Source organism: Mobula hypostoma, chromosome 6 (assembly GCF_963921235.1).
Source record: "Mobula hypostoma chromosome 6, sMobHyp1.1, whole genome shotgun sequence".
Lineage (NCBI taxonomy): Eukaryota > Metazoa > Chordata > Chondrichthyes > Myliobatiformes > Myliobatidae > Mobula > Mobula hypostoma.
Window position 1 is genome coordinate 34,272,631 of NC_086102.1, and position 18,317 is coordinate 34,290,947.

The 18,317-nt window shown below is 42.1% G+C and overlaps 1 protein-coding gene across 2 annotated transcripts in view; it reads right to left on the minus strand.

Annotated features, from left to right (window-relative positions):
* Nucleotides 1-18,317, minus strand: part of LOC134347920 (target of Nesh-SH3) — a 347,223-nt gene that overhangs the window by 265,753 nt on the left and 63,153 nt on the right. For both annotated transcript variants that reach the window (XM_063050550.1, XM_063050549.1), the window contains exons 3-4: nt 13,467-13,544; nt 7,321-7,450 (exon numbers count right to left, since the gene is read on the minus strand). In XM_063050550.1, coding sequence (XP_062906620.1) covers nt 7,321-7,450; nt 13,467-13,544 — 208 coding nt within the window. The remainder of the gene's footprint in view (nt 1-7,320; nt 7,451-13,466; nt 13,545-18,317) is intronic.

The following is an 18,317-nucleotide window of genomic DNA, read 5'->3' on the forward strand; positions in this document are numbered from 1 at the left end:
AGTAATCATTATAATCTTGTGCCAATTTAATGTTAGATCCACACTCAGTGGCCATTCCTGTACCTACTGAAGTGGCCACTAAGTGTATATTTGTGATCTGCTGCTGCTGTTGCCCATCCACTTCAAGGTTTGATGTGTTGTGCATTCAGAGGTGCTCTTCTGCACACCACTGTTGTAACTTGTGGTTATTTTGAGTTAGTGTCACCTTCATGTTGGCTTGAACCAGTCTGGTCATTCTCCTCTGACCTCTCTCATTAACAAGACATTTTCACCCACAGAACTAGTGTGAAAAAAAAACAGTTCTCTGTAAATTCTAGAGAATGTTGTGCATGAAAATCCCAGGATGTCAGCAGTTTCTGAGATACTCAAACCACCCCATCTGGCACCAACAATCATTCCACAGTCAAAGTCACTTAGATGACATTTTGTGTCCATTCTGATGTTTGGTCTGAACAACAACTGAGCCTCTTGACCATGTCTGTATGCTTTTATGCACTGAGTTACTGCCTCATGATTGGCTGATTAGATATTTGCATTAACGAGCAGGTGTACAGGTATACCTAATAAAGAGGCCACTGAGTGTATACTGATATTGTCATTAAATCAAGTAACAAATTAATTAACAACCATTTTAAGAAACACACACAAACTGCTGGAGGAACTCTGCAGGTCAGGCAGCATTTACAGAAAAGATAAACGATTGACGTTTCGGGCTGAGACCCTTCTCCATGACTGAGGGGGAAGTGGGGAGAGGACATACACTACACAGAAGGTGATAGGTGAAGCCAGGTAAGTGGGAAAGGTCAAGGGCTGGAGAAGAAGGAATCTGATAGGAGAGGAAAGTGGACATTAGGAGAAAGGGAAAGAAGGGACCCAGAAGGAAATAATAGACAGGTGAGAAGAAGTAAAAGCACAGAGTAGGGAATAGAGGGGTGGGGGGGTGGATTTTGTTCACTGGAAGGAGAAATTGATACTCATACCATCAGATTGGAAGGTACCCAGGCGGAATATGAAGTTCTGCTTCTCCATCCTGAGGGTGGCCTCATCTTGGCACAAGAGGAGACCATGGATCAACACATCAGAACAGGAATGAGAATTGGAATTAAAGTGTTTGGCCACTGGGAAGCCCTGCTCGTGCTGGATGGTACAGAGGTGCTCAAGAAAGTGGTCCCCCAATTTATGACAGGTCTCATGAATTAGAGGCCACATCAGGAGCACCTGACACAATAGATGACCCCAGAAGATCTGCAGGTGAAGTGTTGCCTCACCGGGAAGGACTGCTTGGGGCCCTGAACGGAGGCGAGGGAGGAGGTGAATGGGCAAGTGTGGCACTTTGGCCGCTTGCAGGGAGAAGTGCCTGGTGTTGCCAGGTTCAGATATGGCCCAAGTGCGGAGTGAGAGACACTGAAGCAGGTCGATAGTTCACAGACTTTAATGCGAACAGTGTTAAAAGGAAAATAAAATAATAAATGCTGGGTCAAACAGGGCCGTTAACTAAACTCTCAAAAGGAACACGAAGCCTACACTGCGGCTGAAAAGAACATCTGAATGTTAAACGAATACCGCTAGTCTTCAGAGTCAGTTGACTTGGAAGTCCAATGTCTCAGGGAAGGCCAAAAGCAAAACAGCAGCGAAGCGTTATTATGCTCTGTCCAAGTCTCGACAAGCACTATGACGACAAGAAAGGAGTTAACTACTATCACCATTAAATAATAATTAGCTGACACGTGCAAAATCACAAGCGTAATTGCTGTATCTACTGCACTGCCGAATCCGTGGTTGTGACAGGGCCCCCTCTCTAGGCGCAGCCCCTGAGGCGCCACAGACCTGTGTCCACTGGAAGTCCCGGATCAGCGACTTGTCCAAGATGTCCTTCGCTGGGATCCAAGTACGTTCTTCTGGGCCTTACCCTTCCCAGTCCACAAGGTACTGGACTGTACCATGTACCCAGCGAGATGCCAGGAGGTGCCGCACAGTATAGACAAGGGAACCATCTACCAGGCAGGGAGGAGGGGGAGTTGGGGTGACTGGGGCCGGGGAGAGGTAGTAACCAACTTGAACTGGGAAACATGGAATACTGGGTAGATCTTCAGTGATGCTGGTAGACACAAATCTATAGGACACCTTGTTGACAGCCTTTTCCACTACAAGTGGTCTCACGTAGCGCGGTGCCAATTTCCGGTTCTCGACTTTCAGGGGAAGGTCCCTTGATGCCAACCAGACCTCCTCTCCTGGCTTGAATGGCCTTACCTGTCAACGACACTGATCAGCCTGCCGGGAATGCTGTTTCTGGGCACGCAGCAGAGAAGCCCTAGCTCGACTCCAGGTGTGCTTGTAGCGCTGGATCAGCTGCTCAGGGAAGAGCAGGGGCTGGAGTCCCTTCTGGCATTCAAAGGGAGACATACAGGTGGAGAAAGACAGGAGATTATTGTGGGCGATCTCTGCCCAAACCAATTAGGAGCTCCAGGACGTGGGGTTGGAAGAGGCAAGACAGCGCAGGGTTGTCTCCAACTCCTGGTTCACTCTCTCAGTCCGGCCATTAGATTGGGGGTGGAAGCCAGATGAGAGTCTGGTCGTGCCTCCTACAAGAGAGCAGAAAGCCTTCTAAAAGCTGGAAGTAAACTGTGGTCCACGATCAGACACTGTCTTGAGTAAAGCCATGGAACCTGAACACATGTTGAACCCTGAGTGTGGTAGTCTCACGAGCCGATGAGAGCTTGGGGAGGGCAATGAAGTGGGCAGCCTTGGAAAATTGATCCACAACGACCAAAATGGTAGTGTTTCCATTAGACGGGGCAGACCAGTGATGAAATCTATTGAGAGGTGGGACCAGGGACGGTGGGGCACAGGCAGTGGACATAACAGACCTGCAGGATGCTGGCGTGATGTCTTGTTCCGAGCGCAGGTGGGACAGGCCGATACAAAGTCGTAGAAATCCTGGGACACAGATGGTCACCAAAATTGTCTCTTCATAAATTCCCGAGTCCATTGAATTCCTGGATATCCAGCTAGAAGGGAGGAGTGACCCCATTCCAACACTTGGAACATACCGTAGCAGGGACAAACAGCCAGTTGGGAGGTCCCCCATCCGGGCCTGCATCTGATTGTTGGGCCGCCCTCACCTCTGCCTCTATTCCCCAGATCACCGGAGCAGCAATACACGAGCGAGGAAGAATGGGCTCTGGATTGGCATTGTCCTCAGATCCGTCGAACTGCCGGGAGCGAGCATCGGCCTTTGTATTCTTGCTGCTGGGACAATAAATGAGGATGAAATTGAACCGTGTGAAGAAGAGAGCCCGCCAGGCTTGACAAGAGTTGAGTCTCTTAGCATCCTGAATATAGGAGAGGTTCTTGTGATCTGTCCAGACCATGAACGGATGCTCTGCCCCCTCCAGCCGGCGTCGCCATTCCTCCATGTCCTCCTTGACAGCCAGATTAATCGGGTCATCCAGACCATCCTGCTCATCCTGGACAGCGAGCTCAAGCTGAACCCCTGCATTCAGTCCATGCTGGAAGGCAGTGATGAGAGATCACTCATTCCATACCGTCTCTACTGCAAGGGTACAGAATTTGACTGTACAGTCTCTCACCATTCCCCTGCCTTGGCGCAGGCCCAAGAGTCAGCAGGCAGCCTCCTGACCCCATACTGGAAAAACAAAAACCCTCCTTAGCTCCATCACAGAATGTCAGAATGACTGGGCTGCGGGGTATCCTTGCTCCCGTAAAGCGTTGAACAGGCTGAGTGGAGGTCCGTCAAGAAGATTGACCATGTATGCCAATCTTCGCGCATCATCACCAAAACGACCAGGCTGGGCTTGGAATGTCAGCTCGCATTGAGTAATAAAATTCCTGCAACCATCGGGATCACCAGAATATCCGCCTGGTGGTGGAATACTCGGTTCCTGTATGGCCACAGGAGTTGGATCTGGTCCGGGCGCGGGAGCATTAGTAGCAGAGATTGTCGAGGCAGCAGGAAAGGAGGACCTGCGAGATGCTGGGAGTGGGACTGAGGCGGCCTGAAGCTGCTGAATTGAGCTGGCGAGAACGTTAATAGCTGTCAACTGATGCTGGCTGTTCACAGTAAGTTCAAGGACAGTGGCCGTGTGTGCGGAAATCGCAGACACCCGAGTCCGATTGCCTGTGGTGAGCTGTTGAACAGTTGCGGCTGGGGATGATACCTGTTCCTCCAAGTGAGACTGGGCTTGTCGGCATGAAGTTATCTGCCTCATTGCCTCCGTAACTTCACTGAGAACAGATTCCATTGCCTGTAGCTTGTCTCCTACCTGACCAATGAATCTTATGGCCAAGGGGGGTGGGGTTGGGGATTTCTCTCTCTCTCTGTCTCTCTCCCCCCCCCCACCCTCTCTCTCCCCTCCCCCCTTCCCCCCAGGTCTATCCTTGTTGTTCGAGACTTGCTGTCACCAGGTGCGGATACAGCCCAAGTGCAGAGTGAGAGACACCGAAGCAGGTCAATAGTTCACAGATTTTAATACAAACAGTGTTAAAGGGAAAATAAAACAATAAATGCTGGGCCAAACAGGGCCGTTAACTAAAACTCTCAAAAGGAACACAAAGCCTATACTGCGGCTGAAAAGAACATCTAAACATTAAACGAATACTGCTAGTCTTCAGAGCCAGTTGACTCGAAAGCCCAATGTCTCAGGGAAGGCCAAAAGCAATTTGGCAGCAAAGCGTTGCTATGCTCTGTCCAAGTCTCAACAAGCACTATGGCGACAAGTATAGAGTTAAATATTATCACCATTAAATAATAATTAGCTGACACCTGCAAATTCACAAGCACAATTGCCGTATCTACTGTGCTGCTGAATCCGTGTTTGTGACGCCTGGAGGAAGATTAGTGCAGTGGAACGAATGGGCAAGGGAATCGCGGAGGAAGCGCTCCCTGTGGAAAGCGGAGAGGTGGGGGGGGTAGGTAAAGATATGTTTACTGGTAGGGTCCCTTTGGGGATGGCGGAAGTTGCGAAGGATTGTGTTGGATGTGGAGGCTGATGGTTAGGTAAGGACAAGACAGACTCTATCACTATTATGATGGCGGGAAGATGGGGTGAGTGCAGATGTACAGGAAATGGAGGAGATGAGGGCACCATCAGTAGAGGGAGGAAACACACACAAAATGTTGGAGGAACTCAACAGACCAGGCAGCATCTATGAATAAAAATACAGTCGATGTTTCGGGCCAAGACACTTCAGCATAGTTGCTCCCTGGCCTGCTGAGTTCCTCCAGCGTTTTCTGTGCATTGCTTTGATTTCCAGCATCTGCAGATTTTCTCTTGTTTGTGAATAGAGGAAGGGAACCATTTTAAGAGAAATAACACATTTTCTGATAAGGGATACCAGCATTTTGGTAAGTTAATGTAATTTACTTCTTAGAATGTAGCTATACTTTTTATTCATATAAATTTGGTCAATGATTTGTACCAGCTGAGTGGTTCTGAAAATCTACCGCAGCATTTAATCCTAGTAAAAATAGCTACATCTCATACATTAGTCTTAAAACTTTCCTCATGGTCTCTGAATTAGTAATGTGATAGCTACATGAAATTAAACTAAGATATTCTTTTGCACAGCAGCCCAAAGTTATAAAAATACTGACTTGCAACCAAGATTTTATTTTCCCAAGAACTGAATTCAACCCTCTCCAATACAATGGAAACAACTTTTAGTGATAACATTTGGAGATGCCTACTCTTGTTTGGATAATATTCTCAGGACTTCATAGAAACACAGTTTCCACACATGCTTTATGGAAGTGCAACACTGGCAGGTACTTTCAACTGCAAATATTATTCTTGAAATAAACTTTAAGATAGAAATATTAAGAAATGGAAGTTACAGTTCACTAAATACAGCTCCCTTGGCCCTCAAGCCAAACTAATCAAACAATTCTGCAACAAATTGAAAACAGCATTTATAACTTTGTTTAAAGAGGGAATGCATTACTAAATGGCACTCTTCTAATTGTAAGAGATTGATTGGATGCCATGGCAGTGTAGCGGTTAGCACGACGCTAATACAGCGTCATAGTTTGGAGTTCAATTCCGGCGTCCTCCGTAATGAGACTCTGCATGTCCTTCCCATGGAACATGTGGGTTTCTCCGGATACCCCTACAATCCAAAGGCATATTGGTAGTTTTGGTCATTGTAAATTATCCAGTGATTAGGTTAGGATTAAATCTGGGACGTCGGGATTTACTGGGGCAGCACAGCTCGAAGGGCAGGAAGGGCTTACTTTGTGCTGTATCACTAAATAAAAATTTTACAAATTTATACAGAAATGACGCGTTTTGTGGCCCTCAGCTACACTACGGTTTGTCCACGGATTATAACAGGATTCTGTTCCTGGGAGCTGTTTACAATCTGAACATTTTACAAATCAGGAATGCGGCCACAAACCGACATCCTGCATGGCAGAAGATCGGCTGCAGCAGCCAAAAAATCCATACTGCTGGTCTACCAAACACTTGTGTGTATGGCCTGTACATAAATTGGGTGCTTGTAAGCTGGGGAGGACCTTTATATTGCAGTTTTCTACAGTCTTTTACAGAATTGTTCTAAGTACCAGCCAGTGAACAGGCCACAATTTTAAAATCCTTATCATTTGAGGTCCTTCCATGATAGCTCCTCCTCTAGCCTTTCATTGACTTCCTGCCCTTCAAGCCTTCCGTATAACTGCAATATTTTAGTTCTATTTTTCCCCTTATTTCTAATTTTAATCCCTCCAACAATGGCAGCTTTGTCTAAGCAATAAACAGCATTTAGCATCCTGTACGTCTATTCAACTCTCAGTTCGTATAAAAGTTCCTTAAAAACAGCCACTTGCACAATGCTTTGGTCACTTTTATCATACCCCTCTCCATGGCTCGGTATCATTTAATGATCATTTTTATTTAATATTCCCGTGCAGCAACTGGAAATGTATCATTATGTTACCGATGTTTTTTTTAACATAAGATCATATGAGCGTTCGAGCTACAAATGCTGACCCAGAGGATATCCACTGCCCAATGCAGGCTCTCTGCAAGGTACTTAAACTAGTGACCAACAATCAGATGCTCCCCACCATTTCTGGGGTGTACCCAGACTCTTTAGTCAAATGCTCACCCCCTCCCCATGCTTATGGTTAAATACTCAGTCACATGTATGAGAAGCCCTGTCCTTAAGAAGGCTTCATATCCTACTCTTTGATCAAAAAATAACTTCAAAGATAACCGGTATATCTAGATCAAAGGGACTGCCTAACTGATTAGCAGTTTCCAAAAGGTTTATGAATTCAAAGCATCAATTTTATAGGAATATTACCTTTCACTTTCACATTCCTTTCCAACCTTATAGCCTTTATCTTTAAAATTGAATCCCCATGTGAGAAGCACCGAGGTAGGTGTTTGAGGATCTATTGATAGCTGTGGTGGCTTGTGAAGATCAGGAATACCTAAAATAGGAGGCAACAGTATTGCACATTAATACATATTTAGGCTACATTAAAGGTAAGGTTTAAGTTAAATATTTAAAGTATTCAGCTTTAAAATAGAAAAATCTAAACAAATTGAATAGCTGACGATACCCTTTCAATCTGTCTTTAACCTCATCCTTTCTCTTATTAGACAGACCTCCAGGACCAAAGAGTTACCCACCCTTAGTAATCTAGTATGTACAGTGTACTATTCTATTATTAAGCAAGGTTCAAATTCTTGTTTGCTGAGAGATGGCAAAGGAACAACAATCGGTTTCCATGAAAATGATAAACCGAAGTACTGAAGTTATACCATGGGATTACAAAAGAGCAGAACAATAATAATTTCCATTTACATTAGGCTTTAACACAGAAAAATGTCCCAGAAAGTTTAAAACGAACATATCCCAAAAAAACTGCAGATGCTGGAAATCTGAAATGAAAGAAAAACAAACAAAAAAAATCGCATGAAAAAAATCAACAGTCAGTTCTGATTAAGGGTTGCACACCTAAAATGTTCAGTGCACCTCCTTCCAAGTAGAGCCTGACTTAATGAACCTTCCCAACAAATCTGTTTGTGTCTCAAAGTGATGCGTGGCTGTAACGTGAAACAGAAATCATTCTCAAGCCTGGGAAGGAGAGCAGAGTTTAAACAATCAGATTTTAAGGAGCATTTTGAAAAGTAGGAAAGGGAGTTAAGTGGCATTTAGGGAGGGAATCCCAGGCCTTAGCATCCTAGCTGCTAATTATAGAATGAATGAATTTAAAGAAACACAAGAGGTCCAACTTAGAATAGAGCACACATTTCAAAGGACTATAGCACTGAAGAAGTTAAAGAGAATGGGATTGTTAAGGGATCTCTACACAAGGAAGAGAATTTGAAAACTGCAACATTGTTTTAACTAGGAGACATGCAAGAGTGCCAAGCTACAGCCCTGACTATTAGGACTAGGGTAACAACCTGTGGATGACTTTAAGAATCGAGGGCAAACAAATGTCAAGAGTGAAGATTTCAACAATTTCTGTAAAGCCTCAAAAATATACCTCCATGTCTCCTTTGGGTCACATATGACACAAAAGTATGATCAACTTCGCTCTGCTTCAGACAGATGCTAGTCAGCTGATTGAAGTTGGTGACAAGATAGCATGGAACTAAATTTGTGGCTTTATTCTTCTCAATACTGTTGGAGGAGGTTTCTTTTCATCTGGTTCTAGGTGTCAGACAGCTAACAACTCAGATTGAACAATGATGACAAGCAAGGTTATGGTGGAGTAGAGCTGAGTGTTGTCAATGTGCAGATGGAGCTTCTTTAAATTGTTTGGAGCTGGGATCAGTGTATGGATGAGGAAAAAAGAACGGGGCCAAGGTATGTTTGGAAAATATCATAAATTAGCTTTTGTATAATCATACGAGATGTTGTGTGCCCTGAGCATTTAATTACTGTGACAGGTCCAAAAATCTGATTAGAGAGATTCCAATAAGTTCTCAGTAAAATGTGCAAGGGCTTTCAAGGACAGATGATTGGCTATTTTTTAATGATGACTACAAGGATGGAGGACCCATAGTGTTGAAGTATGGTTATGACAGACTTGAATGGCAGAATACTAATTCCAATGGAAGTAGACTGTTGTCAACACCAGCCAACATAAAGAAAAGGGAAAAAAAACTGCGTGGTCAGCAATTTAATGGAAATAAAGTCAAGGGAAAGAGGTGTGGGACATGTAGGTAGGCAGGATGAGTTTGGAAAGAGCAGGAGGAATGATAGGAAAGTAATTTGATATATAAGAATTTGGATCTAGAGGGACATGGTTTGGAAGGAAAATGAAACTTTCCCTAAGGGAAAGTGGCAGATGCATCTCACCAGATGACAAACAGTGAAGTCCACTATTTCTTTAACTCAGAAAGAGGATGGAAGAGAATATCAGAGGGGTTTAAGGAGACTGTAGTAATGAAATGCAGCTTGGAATTATCTCTGTATTCCAGGATGATCCTGGATATGTAAGCTCTTTGGGGAAATAGCCAGTTTTTTTTGCACTTCAGCTAGATCTGGCAGGGAATGACAAAAACTAATGTGCACCTCTGTTCCAGTTTGGCTTCCTCGTTCATAAAAGAATAAACAGTTTGAACCGAAGAAGCAGCTAAGAGTTACTTAAAGAAACAGCTTAATGGAAACTAAGTAGTTGGTAAGATTTGTTTGAATTGATTGATTGCTGACCAGATACAGTCTTGTCAAATCCAGTGATTCATGGATATTTACACAAGCAAATGGAGGAGGAGAAGGCTCAGTGAATACCCACAGTTGCTGTGATAGTGCAGATTAGAAAAATACAATAAGCAAAACCAAAGAACATGGAGCCTTCTTCAACCACAGGCGTTGAGCATTTCAGCTTCTTCCTGGGGACTCTACTGTCATAAATGCCAAGCGCCAAGTTCTTTTCACTCAATGTAGTACAAAGAAAACACAAAGTAGAAGCTGTTTCCTCTTGAGGAAGAAACCAGCAGTAAGTAGTGACTGTTTAAATGTAATAGGATCATGCATTTAAGAGAAAGATGAGATTAAATTTTGTATCTCAAAAGAACCATACACCTTTGGAATTCTCTTTGTCAAAGACATATGAAGATATTTACTCGAAAAGCAAGAGACATCATTTTTTGACAAGTTGACAGAAATTCAGTGTTGAAATTACAATCAGATCCACTTTGATCTTACAGAGAAAACTTACAGTGCACCTACTAAGGATACGATGGGAGGTGAGAACCTCGATATAATAGTTATCACTAAAGAGGTAGTGCTGAGCAAACTTGTGGGCATAAAGATGGATAAGTCCCCTGGTCCTGAGGGAATGCATCTTAGGGTACTGAAAGAAACAGCAGAAGTTATAAAGGAGGCTTTGGTGATGATTTACCAAAATTGTCTAGACTCTGGGCAGGTCTCTACAGATTGAAAGACAGCATAAGTCACGCCACGGTTCAAAAAAAGGATGTAGGCAAAAGGCAGGTAACTATAGGCCGGTTAGTTTAACATCTGTAGTTGGGAAAATGCTTGAAGCTATCATTAAAGAAGAAATAGAGAGGCATCTAGAAAGAAATTGATCCATCAGGCAGACACAGCATGGATTCAGCAAAGGCAGGTACTGTTTGACAAACTTACTGGAGTTCTTTGAGGATATAACAAGCACAGTGGATAGAGGGGAACAGATGGACAATATTTACTTTGATTTCTAGAAGGCGTTTGATAAGGTGCCACATAAAAGACTTATCCATAAGGATGCATAGAGTTGGGTGTGATGTATTAGTATAGATAGAGGATTGGTTAACTAATAGAAAGCAGAGAGTTGGGATACATGGGCATTACTCTGGTTGGCAATCAGTGGTGAGCGGAGTGTCGCAGGGTTTGGTACTTGGCCCACAACTGTTCACAATATACATTAACAATCTGGAAAAGGAGACTGAGTGTAATGTATCTAAGTTTGCTGATTATATTAAATTGAGTGGAAAGCAAATTGCGCAGAAGGTACTGAGAGTCTGCAGAGAGATATAGATAGGTTAAGTGAGTGGGCAAGGGTCTGGCTGATAGAATACAATGTTGGTAAATGCGAGGTCATCCACTTTGGAAGGGGAAAGGGAAGAGCAGATTATTATTTAAATGGTAAAAGTTGCAGCATACTGCTGTACAGAGGAATTTGGGGGTGCTTGTGCATGAATCACTAAAGGTTGATTTGCAGGTGCAACAAGCTATCAAGAAGGTAAATGGAATATTGGCCTTCATTGCTAGAGAGATTGAATTGCTGCAACTGTACAGGGTACTGATGAGGCCGCACCTGGAGTACGAATTGCAGTTCTGGTCTCCTTACTCGAAGAAAGATATACTGGCTTTGGAAGTGATTCACAGGAGGTTCACCAGGTTGATTCCGGAGATGAGGGGGTTAGACTATTAGGAGAGATCGAGCATCTGGAACTGTACTCGCTGGAATTCAGAAGAATGAGAGGAGGTCTTATAGAAACACATAAAATTATGAAAGGGATAGAAGATAGAGGCAGGAAAGTTGCTTCCACTAGTAGGTGAGACTAGAACTAGGGGCATAGACTCAAGAACCGGGGAGTAGATTTAGCATGGAGATGAGGTGGAACTGCTTTTCCCAGAGAGTGGTGAATCTGTGGAATTCTCTGCCTAATGAAGTAGTGGAGGCTACCTCAGTAAATATATCTAAGACAAAGTTGGATAGATTTTTGCATAGTAGGGAATTAAGGATTATGGGGAAAAGGCAGGTAGTTGGAGATGAGTTCATGGACAGATCAGCCATGATCTTATTGAATGGTGGAGCAGGCTCGACGGGCCAGATGGCCAACTCCTGCTCCTATTTCTTATGTTCTTATGATGCTAATGTGTATGTAAACATGAAAATGCAATTAATTCCTGTCAGGAAACCACTTCCATAGGTAAAACGTTTATGATCACCATAAACAGGAATATTATAAGCCAAGGACTGCAGGATAAGCTGTGTCACACACAAAATGCTAGAGTAATTCAGTAGGTCAGGCAGCATCTATGGAAACAAGTAAACAGTCGACCCTTCATCAGGACTGGAAAGGAAGAAGGAAGATGCCAGAATAAGAAGGCAGAGGGAGAGGAAGGAGGACAAGGTAGAAGGTGATAGGTGAATCTAGGTGGGTGAGGGAGGGGTGAATGAAGTAAGAAGCTGGGAGGTGATATTCCTTCTAGGTAGCCTTCAACCTGATGGCATGAACATCAATTTTTTCACCTTCCAGTATTTTCCCCTCCTCCTTTCCTCTTCTTCATTTCCCATCTCTGGCCTCTTACCTCTTCTCCTCACCTGCCTATTACCCCCCTCTCCCCAGTGCTGTTCCTCCTTCCCTTTCTCCCATACTCCACTCTCCTCCCTTATCAGATTCTTCCTTCTCCAGCCCTTTTGCCTTTTTCACTTAGCACCTCCCAGTGTCTTACTTCATTCCTCACCCCCTTCGCACCCATCTGGCTTCATCAATCACCTTCTAGCTTGTCTCTCTTCCCCTATACCCAACCTTCTTATTCTGGCATTTTCTCCCTTCCTGACCAGCCCTGGTGAAGGGGCACAGCTCAAACTATCAACTGTCTATTCATTTCCATAGATACTGAGTTCCTCCTGAATTTTGTGTGCGTTGCTTTGGATTTCCAGCATCAGCAGAATCTCTTCTGCTTACAATTTACTTTGTGTGAGGACCAACAGAAATAATACTGCCTTTTGAATTTTCACATTACATTTAATCAAATTATTACCAAGAGAAAAATTAATAAAAGCCACAGGCCAGAAATAAGTAACTGTGATGTTATCATACAAATATGCAAAACCTTAATTGCTCTCCAGCTGCATATAAACTTCACAGGGCCAATAATAACTCTGCTCATAATATGCAGCCTTATATAACCCAAGAAGAAAGATGTTAGGCAACTGCAAGTTCCATCACTTCTCTCACAAGCAGTCAAAGAATGACAAAAGCCTTTTTCATGCGCAGAAACCCAAACAGAAAACAAGTTCTCATAAATATGAAGCAAAAGCAGAGAAAGGTAAGCAATCCATTTCCAGGCAGAATGCATTTGCAATTCAAACACCACAAATATAAAGACCACTGATTGAAGGAAAGTAAAATCTTTCATGGGCACTTGATGGAGATGAGTAAATTAACAAGGAATGTGCAAAGAGCGCCAAAATAAAGGAAGGCTCTGTCTGAAATAGATGGAACCTGATACGAAGAGCTTTATTCACTGCTTCATTTCTATATTAGCAATGATATTCAGGGAATTTGGCATGAACAAAATTAATTTGATATCATAATGCATACATTTCACAGACATGAACGATACTAGAATTTCTAAAAGCTGACAGCTATTTTCATCTGATTTTCTATAAGCCTCAAGCAAGTGTAGTAAAATATACAGAATGTAGAACAATTTTAACTTTGAATGTACGTCAGTAAGAAATAAAATCCTGAAACCTTTGCATTTCTTCCCTAAGGCAGCATTGTTCTGCTCAGCCACGGGATGCACGGCAACGAGGTACTTGGGGTTGAAATCTGAAAACGAAGAAAAAATGAAGGCAATTGAGTATGAAAGGAACTCAACAGCTATTTCTCAAAGTGATTATGTTCTTAATCAGAGATATTGTATTTCAATTACATAGCGGTCTCTTCAACAGGAACGTTGAAAAATGCAAAATGATTTAAATTATCTAAACACTAAAAGACCCTGATGGAAGGGTCATAATAAATTATAAATTGGCTTATCATTGTCACATGTACCAAGGCACAGCGGAAAACCTGCCTTGCATACCGTCCATACATATCAAATCACTACAACAGTGCATTGAGGTAATACAAGGTAAAACAAAAGAGAATGTAAAATAAATTATTATAGTGACAAAGAAAGTGCAGGTAGACACTAGGTTGCAAGGCCATACTGAGGTTGATTGTGAGGTTGAATCTATTTTATCATACTAGGGATCCATTCAGTAGTCTTATAACAGTAGGATAGAAGCTGTCCTTGAGCCCGGAGGTACGTGCTTTCAGGTTCTTGTATCTCGATGGGAGGAAGGAGAAGGAAAAATGTCCAGGGTGAGTGGAGTCTTGGATTATGCTGTTTGCTTTATTGAGGCAGCAAGAAATATAGACAGAATCCATGGAGGGGATTTCTGTGATGTGTTGAGATATGTCCACAACTCATAGCAGTTTCATGCAGTCACGGGCTGACAGTTGCTGTACCAAGCCGCGATTCATTCGGATAGGAAGCTTTCTATGGTGCATCAATAAAAATCGGTGAGAGTCAAAGTGAACATGCCAAATTTCTTCAGCCTTCTGGAGAAGTGAAGGTGCTAATCAGCTTTAGAACATAGAACACTACAGCACAGCCAAGCCTTTGGCTCATAATGTTGTCCCGACATTTTACCTTGCTCTACGATCAACCTAACCCTTCCCTCCTACATAGCCATCCATTTGCCTTAATAGGAGTTTCATAAATATCCCTAATAGAGGTGCTTGCTGTCCTGTGGCAAATTAGGGTGGATAAATCCCTATTGCCCGAGAAAGTGTTCAATCAGACTTCTGGGAGTCTATTGCAGAAATTCGAAGGCCCTAGCAGAGACACTTAAATATTTTAGCAATGAGTGAGGTGCCGGAGGACTGGAGGAAAGCTAATTTTGTTCCGTAGTTCAAGAAAAGGTCTAAAAATAAGCAGGGAAATTATAGGCTGGTGAGCTTGACATCAGTAGTGGATAAGACAAGTGTGAGGGGTTATGCTTTGGGAGGACAAACCAGGGTAGGGCTTGCATAGTGATTAATAGGGCACTGAGGAGTGTAGTAGAACAGAGGGATAGATCCACAGTTACTTGAAAATGGTGTCACAATTAGATAGGGTCATAAAAAGAGCTTTTGCCACATTGGCCTTCTTAAATCAAAGTACTGAGTACAGGAGTTGGGATGTTATGTTGAAATTGTATAAGACGTTGGAAACCACCTAATTTGCAGTTTTGGTCATCTTTCTACAGGAAAGATATCATTAAGATTGAAAGATTGAAAGAGTGCAGAGAAAATTTACAAGGATGTTGAAGGACATACAGAGGCCCTATAAAGAAGGTGGGGGGAGTTTATAGGGCCTCTGCCTGTTCCCCCTTCAGTCCTGACGAAGGGTTCTGGCCTGAAACGTTGACTGATCATTTCCACGGATGCTGCCCGACCTGCTGAGTTCCTTCAGCGTGTTGTGAGTGTTGCTTTAACCCCAGCATCTGCAGAGTATTTTGTGTTTACGATGCTACATGCCAAAATGTTTGCTTGTGCCATCTTGGACATGCATGCAATAGGCCAGCCATCCCTAGCCTAGTGAATTTGCAGGATTGTACAGAGGCAATATTCTTCCTGTGCCTTGAGGTGCCTGCTCAAGGTCTTAGGAAAAAAAATAGAAAGAGCAAGCATCACTGTTGGGAGTGAACAGAAAGTACCAGACCAGAGGTATTAATATTGAAATATCCTTGTTGAACAAAGGCTGTGCTGATGCATTGAAGGAAATAATGAATTTCAATCCCAATACTAGATATTGGATAGCCTGTCAACTTGGAGAGAATTAAGAGAGACCATAGCAAAAGGAAAGAAAATTGGAAACATTAACTAACATGTTACTTCTTTTGCCAACAACCAAACCCCTGTCAGGACAGGTAATGGGCAATCATCCTACATAAACACCTTAACCATAGTGATACAGAACGCAGCAGGAAATAAACAGAATGTGGTGTACTTCAGGAAAAAAAATACCATATGTGCCATGTGGCACGGTTGAATATTTATGATTCTCTTTTATTTAGAGTATTTCTTAGTCATTTAAGTAGATCACTTTCTCCCAAAAACAATTTTAAAAATACTGTATAAGCTGTGGTTTAAAGTCTCAACTGAGGTTATTGTAGAAAGGTAACACCAATGGAATCCATTCCAGTATAAAATGCGAATTAAGTAATTCCACAAAAACCATGAATTTTTTGATAAAATTTGCTCTTAAATTTTATTAGGATTTAGCACTTATTTGACGAACTGAATGCCACCAGTGAAGCTTCGTTCCAACTTAAATTGTGAAATCTATGTAAAAGCCGCATTGAATGCTGAAGTTCCAAACTGGGAAGTTCTGCAGGTGTTTTATGCTGCAGACCACAAACCATTAAGTAGATCTGACAAGGAAACCATGAAATTCCTTACAGTCTTGCAAAGCACCATTATGTATCCTGAGCAGTAAATATCAACATGTGTTGGCGAGTGGCCAACTGGTTAAAGCGTTGGTCTAGTGATTTGAAGGTCGCTAGTTCGTGCCTTGGCTGAGGCAGTGTGTGTGTCCTTGAGCAAGGCACTTCACCACACATTGCTCTGCGACGACACCGGTGCCAAGCTGTATGGCTCCTAATGCCCTTCCCTTGGACAACATCGGTGGCGTGGAGAGGGGAGACTTGCAGCATGGGCAACTGCTGGTCTTCCATACAACCTTGCCCAGGCCTGCGCCCTGGAAACTTTCCAAGGCACAAATCCATGGTCTCATGAGACTAACAGATGCTATAAATATCAACATGGATATAGAAGCGATAATCGTTAATAAAGCATTGGATGAGTTTAAAGGGCCAAAATTTGTACCAAAGAATTTTTCATAAAAATGCAAAAGCAACTGAAGCACTTTTAACTTTGTACATATACTGTGACAAAAGTTTAAACTTGTATATTTTGAAATTATATTTTTTGTGCTGCATTGGATCTGGAGTAACTATTATTTTGTTCTCCTTTACACTTGTGTACTGAAAGTGACATTAAACAATCTTGAATCTTGACATGATTTGGATCAGACAATTGGCTTTTTTTCACCATTTTACATCAGAATTTTGATCCAAACCAAAATGGCAAAAGATGAAACTTAAATACGAAACCACACTTCAGAAATTCATCTTTCATTTTTATTCTTGGGCCATTAGCATGTCCCTGAATTAAATGGTTGCTAGGGATTTGCTATTTGTTATGAATTTCCTCTACCAATGTCCCAGTGTGAACCATACACACTTGCACATCTCTGAGCTCCAACAATGGAAAAAGAGAATAATTTAACAAATCTGAATTATTTTTCCATCTGTCAGTACATTAGAATAATAAAAGAATACTTTTAAAATTAAGTTAAATTATGTATTAGACAATGCAGAATCAGGCTGAGAAACAACTACTGGTCAATAGGCCAGTAAAAGCTGCAGAGCAAGTTTATTTGTTTCATAAGTTATATCTTTCTTTTGAGAACTGATTGGCTGAGAGCCTGTTGGCACTGTAAATATGAATACATTATATATTCAATACATCACCAGGTTTGAATCAGTATTCTTGGGCTCACATTAAAAATAAAAACATCCAGATGAATTTTTGTTCCTTTTTTGAACGCCCACTTCAACAAGCTTGCTACAACTCATTATCATTACTCCAAAGAATCAATTTAATGTTATTATCCTTTCTGAGAAATTACATTTGCAAAATCTTGGTTCTCCAAAAAAATACCCTGACATCGAATTGGAAGATCAAAATATTCAGCTGGGAATGATTAACTATTCTACTTACGTATAGATTCCATGTAAAATGTTTTTTTGGTTCTCCTGATGTTAATTTTTGTCCTGGGTATGTCTCTAAACTGCAAACGGTGATGAGGCTCTGTTTGGGGACTTTCAGAGCTTTGGGGAAAGTGGAGTTACCCCTTAGTCATTCATTGCTAAGATTTGTTTATTTAAAGCATTTGATAAATTGAAGCACAATGAGTTTTTTGAAATATTACAGAAAACTCTAGATCTAGATTCAAAAGACCTCTGCCTAATCAGAAATCTGTACTGGGAACAAACTGCCACTATAAGAATAGATGGAGAAGTGAGTCAGTTTACGAAAATCAAGAGAGGCGTTAGACAAGAGTGTGTTTTCTCCCCTGATTTATTTAATGTGTACAGTGAAACAATATTACAAAAAATTAGAGACATCTTGGGAATCAAAGTTGGCGGTGAAAACATCAGTAATTTCAGATATGCAGATGACACTGTGTTAATTGCAAGAATGGAGGAAGAACTACAAAACTTAATTGATATCATTGTTGAAGAAAGTGCAAAAATGGGTCTATCTATCAATTGCAAAAAGACAGAATGTATGGTGATATCCAAAAAGAAGGAGAATCCTATCTGCAGGCTGAGAATAAACGGGGAAGACATAAAACAAGTACAGAACTTTTGCTACTTAGGAAGCTGGGTGACATCAGATGGCAGGTGCGACATGGACAGCAAAAGAAGAATAGGGATGACAAAAGAC